We start from the raw sequence: 10,912 nt of genomic DNA, 5'->3' as shown, positions 1-10,912 counted from the left end.
AAGAATCTATTGCTTTATGAGTTAACTCTTATGCAAGACTTATTGATGCTTGTCTTGAAAGTACTATTCATGAAAAGTCTTTGCTATATGATTTAGTTGTTTAGTCATTATCTATTTGTTAACAAACTATAGAGCATTGCTTCGAATCACTTCATTCATCTCATATGCTTTACAATAGTATTGATCAAGATTATGATAGTAGCATGTCACTTCAGAAATTATCCTTGTTATCGTTTACCTACTCGAGGGCGAGTAGGAACTAAGCTTAGGGATGCTTGATACGTCTCAAACGTATCTATAATTTCTTATGTTCCATGCTAGTTTTATGACAATACTCACATGTTTTATATACACTTTACATCATTTTTATGCATTTTCCGGTACTAACCTATTAACAAGATGCCGAAGCGCCAGTTCCTGTTTTCTGCTGTTTTTGGTTTCAGAAATCCTACACAGGAAATATTCTCGGAATTGGACGAAACCAAAGCCTACGGTCTTATTTTCCACGGAGCCTTCCAGAACACCGAAGAGGAGACGAAGAGGGGACGCGAGGTGGCCACACCATAGGGTGGCGCGGCAATACTTGTTTTACTGTTTTCTCTGCAAACAATCATCTTCCACACAATACGGTTAATCCTTTGTTACAGCAAGCCGGTGAGATTGACAACCTCATTGTTAAGTTGGGGCAAAGTATTTTGATTGGGTTGTGCAGGTTCCACGTTGGTGCCGGAATCCCTGGTGTTGTGCCGCACTACACTCCTTCACCAACAACCTTCACGTGGCCTTCATCTCCTACTGGTTCGATAACCTTGGTTTCTTACTGAGGGAAAACTTGCTGCTGTACGCATCACACCTTCCTCTTGGGGTTCCCAACGGACGTGTGCTTCACGCGTTATCAGGGGGCGATTAGGGTTGAAAGGGCATGGATGTTTCATAGAGGGCGTGAATATGCAATTTAAAACTTGTATGATTAGGGCTTTAACAAATGCAGAATAAAGCTATTGTTTTATTTATCAAGCATAAATCCTATATATACTAGGTTCAACTATGTGCACTAACAACTTATGCTAAACAAAACAAAATAAGATAATATAAAGATATATAACTTAAAGAACAAAAGCTATCACAAAGTAAAATGCATAAGTAAAGGATCTAGGGTAAAGACATAACCGAGACACACAGAGATGACGACTTATCTCGAAGTTCACACCCTTGCGGATGCTACTCTCCGTTGAAACGGTGTGGAGGCACAAGGCTCCCCAGTCTCCACAATGGTTCACTGTGTTATTCTTGAGCCTTCCCACACCAAAGGGAACTCCTCTATCAATTATGGAACCCTTGATGATGGTCACCAAACCCGTACAAGTTTTGAGCAATCTCGATAACATAATTGGAGGCTGCCAAGTAATCACCATCAAGGCCACATCACGTGTAAGGTCCAAGGACCCAAGGGGAATAAGTTTCGGGGACAAGCACCAAAGGATACCTAGCTTACGAACTTTCACCAATTGATTCTCCAGTGGGAACTCAAAACAATGAACCAAATGCAATGGAAAGAACACACAAGATGCTCAAATCCGTCTCTCCCAAATCCCACCAAAGAAACACAAGCCATGGAGGAATATGAGAGTAAGAAGAAAGAGGATAACAACAAAGAACTCTGAGATCTTGATCCAAAGGTTTCCCTTCGCGAAGAAGAGGTATGGTTTGGTGGAAATGTAGATCTGAGGGAAAAAGTAGAGGCTTCCAACCATTCGACAATTCCACAACGGAATCGCTGCCTCTGCCTCTGCCACAACAACCCCAACCCGACTCGCGAATCCGACTCCATCCATAGTGAAGGACATCATGATTGCACAGCTAAGGCCAACTTATTGGGCGCCGCCACCCTCGTCATTGTGGACAAACTAGGAGTCGGGCTAAAGATAGTTAGGAATAATAACCCTAGTCTACATCTATAAAAATTCGAGCGACGAATCTGGAACCTCCCCTCCCGCCGATGAACACGAGGCCCATGGGGGAGAGGCGAAACCGCCACCAAAAGCTTGTTCACCTCTTTGTTCGCCCTTTTTAGTGGAGAGACGAAAGGGAGGGGAAATTTTTTGTGAGTCCCGCTAAACGAGCCAATCTTTGTACATGCCCTTGATCCCATTTTATTGCACGAGCCGACTTTTGTGCAGGGCTAGTCTTTTGTCGCGCTAGCCTATACAAATGAACATGCCCCTCCCTCTAAACAAAATATTAGATTGGAGCCTTTGGCTCCCATGTGTACGGTGCCAACATGCACGTGACCTTATTATCTTTTCTTTTGAAATCCATCCATGCACAGGATATCACGAGCAAAAACATAATTAAAGCAAAGATGTAGGAGTAGATCCAGGGGAGAAAACTCGAAGGGGCTAGATAGGGCTGAGAAAAATATTCCGTCCCCCGCCATCTCCATCGTCGAAGCAAAGGGAATCTAGTCTAACCGATGTGGGCTGTCTCCTTCTCGCTTCCAATCGTTGCACACCGCAACTCACACAACAGTAGGTACAAATTTCTTCTTTGACAGGAAAAACCTATGCGACTTACTCAATCCTCCTAAGTATAACCGGTGGCTGTATTTCGAATTTGGATCTGAAACCTATCGAGATTGCAATGCACGTTGTTTCAACCCTCACAATGTTTTTCGAAATTTCTAGAAACATGTAGATTTGAATTTTGAGAAGTGTGGTATCCTGGTACCATGATATATTTCCCTCTGACCAGCTCACGTAGGCGACAAAAAAGTGGAGAAGAAAAAAAATGATACTCCGTATTTGTATTTTTTTTTTTGTAGTGAAGGAAAAAGATGATAGAAGTAGCAGTTGGTGCAGGACAAGACAGGCCTGGGCTGTCTGTCTGCTCTTGCTGTCCATCTCCATGGGTCCATATTGGTCCATCCCCTCTCCTTTTCCATCGCTCAAAGCAAATTACACTGTTGACATAGCCCCTCTCTCTCTCAGTGTAGATTAGCGGTAGACCCCTGAGTTAGCGTGGCGGAGAACCAGATGCCCCTCTCTGATGACTGATGTAGTGATGTGCGAGTGGTTGGTGTTTCCTTCTCCGCCTTTCCTGCATTTCTTCACTCCTATCTCTAGTTTATTTACCACTTTACTCCACCACTATCGATGAGCTGAAATGTCAAAGAGAAAAAGTATTATTGCTCTAGTCTCTGGAAGTGGAGCTTAACCAGCAGATAGACGGTAGTCCGACTCCCCACGCTTCTCCCCCCACTTCCCATCCCCTCTCGTCCCCCTCTCCCTCTCCGAATCCAAATCCCCACCCGTACTGGACACTGAGCTCCACACTCCTCCCCCCAGCTCCCCGCCGGTACCCGCTCCCGGGGCGGATCTACGCGCCTGGCTCGAGGAACAGAGGTGAGGAGCTCCGCCTACCATCTGGCCGTTCTTGCCGTGATTTGTTACATAGCACGTTCTTCCGCTGAGACTCCTCCGCCTGGATCCATCCCTGAGAGAGACCTTTTTGCTCCTTCTGCTCCCTTTCTCATCTCTAGCTCGCGGCAAGAAGATAAGGCGGTCTACGGTGGATCATTTTCTTCCTTTTTTGGATTTTTCTTCTCCTTCTCGTGCTGGATCTTGGCTATTCTTTTCCTGCCGATGCATATGCTGCTCTTAATTAGCTGCACGGAGAAGATTCCCAACTGATTCCCGCCTCGCCTTTCTTAGATTTGGTGCGGATTATGCCCTTCCCTCTCTAATCCGTGCTTTGCTAGCCAGGGGTAATAGTACTGCTTTTAGTTTTTCCAAGCTGAACCCAAGATTAAGGAGCTTAAAAATACTTACTTTCTATTCTGGATTCCTCACAACATATATTCCTGGTTATAGTACTATCCCTCTCCTCCCTTCTCCCATTTTTTCTATATTTATTTCACCATCAACAAAGCACTGCCACCATACAAGCTGACCTCCGGTGCTTAGCAGCTACAGTACTGTTCATGTATGATTACCTCATATTCCCTTTGTGCAAATCCTTGCAAGAGCTGCGCGATCTGTATAAGCTTCCCACCGATCTGTTTCTTTGATTTGCCAACACCGCACCCTTTTTTGCTTTCGACTGCTGATATTTCATGTGATTTCGACTAATCCAAGAACTCGCGCTACTCCGCCCTTCTTCTCCATCACATCATTCCATTCTCTCTTGATGCTCCCTTCCACATAAAATGACACGTTAGATTCCCCAACAAGAGCTCGTCGGACATGAAATAACATGGGCCTTGGTTTCTCCTCGCAGGTGCCAGATGAGGTAGTTGGGGGCAGCCAAAGAAGCGAAGGTGGTTCTTGCTATCCCACCTGGTGAACATTCACCAGATCGATGCAATCCAGTGAGCACCCTTCAGACCCCTCATGCTCCTCCAAGTCTGTGCCCGGGGGTGTGGGTGCTGATCCAGCGGCGTCGTCCCCGGCCTCCACCACCGACACGCCGTCTCCGGCACGGGAGGAATCCCCAGATCTTGTCCAACCGCGCCCCGCCTTCTCCATAAGGTCAGAAATAGGAGGGTCCTCTCCTGATTATCGATTTACTACCTTTATGATATGGATTAGCAGCTTGAGGTTTATTATCTTCTTAATGGTGGATTTCAGTCTTTCTGATGCGTACGTACAGACGAATTAATTATTGGCTGCATCTTGGGGAGGTGGGATCGATGATTGGGTGTGAACTGTTGCTTTCATGGGGTTAATCTCTCTGTGTTATCGTGGTGGCCTGGTGGGTGTGGGGGAAGGGATCCAAGAAACTGAAACGGAAGGGGTTCCTTGTTTCATGAATCTAATTTGACAGCTGTTTACAGCTTTCTTTTTTCTTTTCCTTTTTTGCATACTTAGTGACGTTGGGCTATAAATAGGTAGGCTGATTTTCAGCTCCTTGCAGATGTTTTCCTCTTCTTTTCTTCTACTTTTTTACACCTCCGATTAACATTAGTTGCCAGTTAATATAAATGTATCTACGCGTATTTTAGTTCTAGGTACATCCATACTAGTGGGCTTTGAACCTGCTTGAGTTTTGTCAATATTATACGGGGCATGTGGGTAAAAAGGAGAAGCAAGCAATGTCAACACGTCTTGTGGTGGTGGGAGTTGAAAGCCACAACCGGCGTTACCTTCTCTGTGTGACAGATTCTACTATATGGAATGTCAAATTGACGTATAGAGGTATAGGGCACATTACGAGGGTCTGATCAAACACCATACCCATTCTTGAAGTTTGTTTGGAAGCACCGGAGAAGTGATGGTTCTTCAGCAGAAGGGTATCCCAACCGTGGACATGCAAAAGACCACCTCAGAGACAAGTAGTGCCACCTCTGCAAAACCACCTCAGAGACTGCTCAACACTTTGGTGTGTTGCTCATTTGCATGCGCTGTCTGTCTCCTGGAACATGAATGACTGGTAGGTAAGGCAGCTGTTCGCAAGAAAGTGGCGAAGGCAAACTTATCGCTAATGATGCTCGCTCTTTCAGGGATGTGGAAGGAGCACAACTGTGTTTTTAAGAGTGAACTGGTAGTGGAAAATGGGGTTTTTGTGATTATCAAGGGAGAAGTGTACATGTGAGCAAAGGGTGGGACTTGGGAGTGTTCAGTGTATTCCTTGGTTGATTTCGTCTCCACAATTTTTGTTAAAAACATGATGAAACCAAGAATCTCGCCCTCCCAACCAATGCCCCTTCCTACAGTGACACTTATTCTCTTTCTGTTGTAGACTAGTAGTTCATATCGGGTTAGTTGGGCATTAATTCATGTCAAATTTAATATACATTTTTTTATCTGAATCTGTTGAACAAAATGAAATGGTGCGGATCAATCGATACAGAGGCCGGTGACATTCCTCGTTTTCGAAAAAAGAAGTTCAAGAAATTATGTTTGAACTCAATTTTAATACACATCATTAATTCAAAAGAAATGTTATCCCCTGTATATGTTCTAATGGCTCTGTATTTTCTATTTCCAGAGATTATGCTTTTGATTCGAGGAGCAAAGGCATCAAGAGAAGTTGGCCTTTCCGCCCACAGTCGCTGGAGCTTTGCTTAAAGCGCGGTGTTAAAGATCTACTGCCTCCATTTGAGCCTCCCGATTTGCTCCGATCAAAGTCTTTTTATACTTCCACAGACTTTGAGCAATCTGCTGCCTGCTCAGAAGCCGATGCTTTTGTTGGTTTGGTAAAGATTACAGAAGATGTTTTGTCAAATGTAAATACAACTGGTATCAATTTCCAGTCAGGTCAATTAGCAGATGAGTCACTTGGTCCATCTGAATACACACCACCAGAGGATAGGAAGACTGCTACTAACCGAGGTGGAAATACAAATGAACCAGGCCATAGTAATAAGGTTATACAAGCAGACGAGGAAGATAATATTTGCACCAAAGCAATTCGACAGATAGAAGTTGCTCGACCCCCTTGTCGGTTGAAAAATCTTGGCTCGTCATGTGAGACTTCAGAAAAGAAGGGCAAGCTGCTAGTCAAATCAGGATCTATGAAAAATATCCGCCAGACAAAAGATGTATTATCTAACTCTAGCTCGGTTCTGGACCCAAATGCTTCGAAAACCTGTCCTGTTTGCAGAGTGTTCTCTTCCACATCGAATACCACTTTGAACGCACACATAGATCAGTGTCTTTATGCTGTGTCCAATACTGAGCTAGTAGTAGAGACAGTTAGTGTGAAGCCAAAAGTGAAGCAGATGAAGAAGCAATTGATGGTGGACATTTACAAGACAGCCCTTCCGTACACACTTGAGGACCTTGATAAGAGAAATGGGACTAACTGGGCTGTTGAATTGTCTGCGCCAACCGTGAACAAGGAGGTTTCCAAGAAGAACCGAAGCCCAAAAGTGGTACCATCTGAAGCAAGAGACGCTGAACGAGATCAAGATGTTTATGTTGATTCAAACGGCATAAAGATCAGGATTTTATCCAAGTCTATTGGTGCACCTGTGGCGTTGAGGGATGATGTTAGTTTAAAGAAAGTTGCAAAGCACGAGACTGGAAAAAGTATGAATAAAAAGTTCAAGGTACATGGAAAGAAGCGCAACAGACTAAACCATTTGAAATCCCAGGTATGCAATCTAATTATTTGTTGCATATATTTGTTACTGCAATTATTTATGTTTTGTGTTTACATAGCCTTATTCTTGGACTTAAACCATATTGGGTTCCATGGAGTTCATACACATGACTCAATTTTAACCTCATAGATTTTGGTTCAGATTCTATGATTTGCGTTCTTGCTTTTTTTTTCATTACGGTCTACTTCTGAAAATTTTAAAGTCAGAATAGTATTCAAACTGTATTCTCTGTGGGTTAATTTAGTTCATGAATCATAATAATTTTATAGAAGCCATGTTGGTTAGTGATATTTTTGGAGAAAATCTCCAATTTGATATATGAAGTTGCCCCGGGTGTGCGTTTTGGTCACGAACTTGCAAATCGTGAATTGTGGGTCAAGAAGTTGACCCGCACGAGCGTTTTGGTTATTCTGTAATGGAAACCGTTAGTTTGCTGACGTGGCCAATTTGTTTTTTGCAAATTGCCCCCTAAAATGTCAAACCGAGGACTAGAAATTAGAAAAAACAAAATTTTAGGGAGCAACTTGCAAAAAAATCAATTGGTCACGTCACCAAACTAACGGCCGCTGTGACGGCATGACAAAAACACTCGCATGGGGCAACTTCGTGACCCATAATTCACGATTTGCAAGTTTGTGACCAAAACAAACATCCGGGGCAACTTTAGAGACCAAATCGGGGTTTTTCTCTATTTTTTTATGCTACTTGATTTATTTGCAAATCATTTCTCAATTGCATATGATGTTAGCTTCCTCTTCAGTGTTTCATTTACTTATATTCTTGGTTTTAACCTTTCATTCTATTGTTTTGATACATGTCCAGGTTGGAGATATCCATGATGACACCTCCGAGGAGGAGCTGGCCATGCATACACGGAAACCTACTGAAAGCACCAGTTGCGGTGGTTCAGAAACTATTAGGCGATGGGTGTGCTCCAAACGCTCAGATATCACTAAGAGTTCTAGCACAATGCTTAATAGTAAAGCATCAGATGGTATGAAACCTGTAAAGAAATTGGCCAGGAGCTGCTTGCTTGGCTTTGATGATTCTCGAATTACAGAAAGTTATACTAAGGTGTTTTCTTCACGGTCAACAGAAGAGATAGGCACCACTTCGGAAGTCAATGATGATGAATGTGGAAATGGTTCTTCAAGATTACTCGGATCAATTCCTAGATGGTCATCAGAAAATCCTTCATCCAGCAGTGCCTTTCCAAAAGTACCTAGATCAGCTGCTACTCTTGCAAAAAGAAAAATTAAGGAGATTGGAAGAAGAGAAGCTTCTAAGTCTAGTAAGTATGATACAGTGAGGAGGATTTCAACCATGGCAAAAAGCTCTGAAGCTTGTCTTTCTGTCTCCATTAAAGGACTGAGTAATGAACCAAAGAGGACAACGTCTACTTCCAAGGTGTTAAGAAAGCATAGATCTCTGTTGAGGACTCGCAAACGTGAATTTTCACCTTCTCTAAGTGGGCTAGTTCCTGGTTTTGGTCAAGAGCATGAACTTGTTCACAGACATCTAAACAATAAATTAAGTGTTACTAATAATGGCACCTTTAAGAAGCTTGCAAAGCATACACAAGAAGATACCACAGATGAGACTGATGTTCCAGCATTGAGGCAAGGGGATGATCAGTATGATATGGCAAAACAAACAGCAATTACACATGCAACTCAAGTGCAATGTACTTCAGTCTCCAGAAATACTCAGGAGGACTGTTGCAGTGCAATATGTAGTGGTCCTTTGAGTCCTGAAAACAGCAAGACGGCAGGTGAAGTCTTGGCAAAATGTGGTTTGTCAGTGGAGGATCCGTGCTCTACTGAGCAATCAACACATCATAATCATTCATCGAAGATCGTTGCCATTAATGCGATGGAGGAATGGCAAATAGACCCAGCTTCAGCTAAAAAATCTGGAATCTGCTTCACTAGCAACCAGGACATGGGTCTTGCAACTCCTCAGGATAACTCGTCAGTAACGTCGACCAGAGAAGACTCTAACCAAGATCATGGTTTTTCGGCATTTGATCGGGACTCATCCAATTCTCCCGTTTCGGTTGCCTCGACTATATCTTCTCCAATAGCTCTGAAGGACTCAAGAATTGAAGAGTCGGGACCAGGCCCATCCGCCATAAGTGTTAGGACAGTTGAAGAGAGCATGTCTGGGAGCTCAAATCAGGAAACGAAGACGATGCCTCCTGCAAGAGAAGGTGAACAGTTGCCTAATGAGAAACTGTACTGTTGCTCTTGTCGGGAGAGCATCTCCAGGGAGCCTCATTTAGACCATGAAAGTTCAACTGCCAGATCAGACACTTTTACTAGAAAACAGGTTCCACAGTTGCACATTGGTTTGCGGACATCATCGTCTTTCAGCACATACCAAAGAACAGATACAAAGGCAGACCCTTGCTTAGATACACATGATCGGCCATTAACTGGCAAGGTTTCAACTGAATCTGCCATGAACTTCTATGCGACAGATTGTATCAGACCATCAGTACAAACTCCGCTTCCATCACCGACAAGTCCTATGCTGAGACTGATGGGCAAGAACTTGATGGTGATGAACAGCCAGGAGAGTCGGCATCCTCAAGCTCCAAGTTCAGACTACATGCTGAGAGGGAATTACATGGCACCTGTTGGCTTCGTGCCTCCAAGCTACCAACATAGTGATTCAGCATTTATCGGCGGAACTCCATCAGTAAGGAGTCAACAAATTCCCTTTCAAAGTGTTCAACCTGGAAACTTTGTTGGGCCTCCAATGCATGGTGGTTTCATGACGCAACCTAATCATCATTCTCTGCATAAACCATACACAAACCTTGCTCCAGTCATGCATCACCCTAACTACATGATGAAAGAGGTTATCATGATTTATGATGATTCTCAAGAATGCAGAAGTGAGCCTCAAGTCAGCATGCTTGTTCCCACTGGAACATATCCAACATCAGTCTCAGGTCTGAACACTTCGGTGCCGAGGCCATTTTACTGCCATCCATCACCAGTCCCAATTTTGCCAAGGGAGAGCTTTGCTGGATCCATGCCTGTTTTCAGGAACACTAGCCCAATGGTTGGTGTTAGTACATTTAGTCAAAGAAATCAAGTCAGATATAGCCAACCCTTACATGTCACACCCTCTCGCGTCCAGACTCCAGAAGGTTACCTAAACCCGCCTGTCTATTATCCACAGGATTTCCGGTGACAACTCAGTAACCCAAATGAGCAAGAGAATTCCATTTGGCCTTTTCGTCATCACCGCCAAAGTGGGGAAGTGAGAGCTTTGTGATGGGTCTAAAATACTGGGTTTTCGGAACCTGTCTAAGATGTCTGACTCGCAACAGGATTTTTTTTTTCAAATAGATTTGATTTCTTTAATTGTATTTTCAGGTGAACATGTTTTGCCTTTCAAAGTAATTAAATAATGTTATGCACAGTTGCAGGAGGAGATTATAGTATGGTATTTTTCAATGGTGATAATGCATATATTTCACTATTTATCAAACAGATCAATAATGATATGCTTCCTGGCAAGTTTGTCTCTATCTGTGTTCAGTACTTATCTTCTACCCTGCTCCGTTGAAAGTTCCTTAATGGTTCGTGATATCTGGTGCAATCACAGAAAATTTGTTACCAAGAAGCAAAGGGGTCTGCATGCCCCTTCTTTTATTGTACTATTTTTTTGACGAAAAGCCATCGGACTTGCTGAATTTCATTGATGAAGAATAGGAGTTTGCAAATTACAACAAGAATGTTGAAAGCTACAGCTTGCTGGCGCTGGAAACCAGCTTTTATTGTACTAGAAAGCAACATC

At 43.3% G+C, this 10,912-nt stretch overlaps 1 protein-coding gene across 1 annotated transcript; it reads left to right on the top strand.

Moving 5' to 3' along the window:
* The first annotated feature begins 3,192 nt into the window (after window positions 1-3,192).
* Window positions 3,193-10,643, top strand: LOC124675858. The gene is made up of 4 exons (XM_047211926.1): window positions 3,193-3,401; window positions 4,276-4,526; window positions 5,986-7,093; window positions 7,925-10,643. Exons 2-4 carry the CDS (start codon window positions 4,357-4,359, stop codon window positions 10,301-10,303), a joined length of 3,657 nt encoding a protein of 1,218 aa, XP_047067882.1. The 5' UTR covers window positions 3,193-3,401; window positions 4,276-4,356; the 3' UTR covers window positions 10,304-10,643.
* Window positions 10,644-10,912: the final 269 nt, after the last annotated feature.

This window comes from Lolium rigidum, chromosome 7, assembly GCF_022539505.1.
Source record: "Lolium rigidum isolate FL_2022 chromosome 7, APGP_CSIRO_Lrig_0.1, whole genome shotgun sequence".
Lineage (NCBI taxonomy): Eukaryota > Viridiplantae > Streptophyta > Magnoliopsida > Poales > Poaceae > Lolium > Lolium rigidum.
This window is presented reverse-complemented; position numbering and strand designations above follow the sequence as displayed.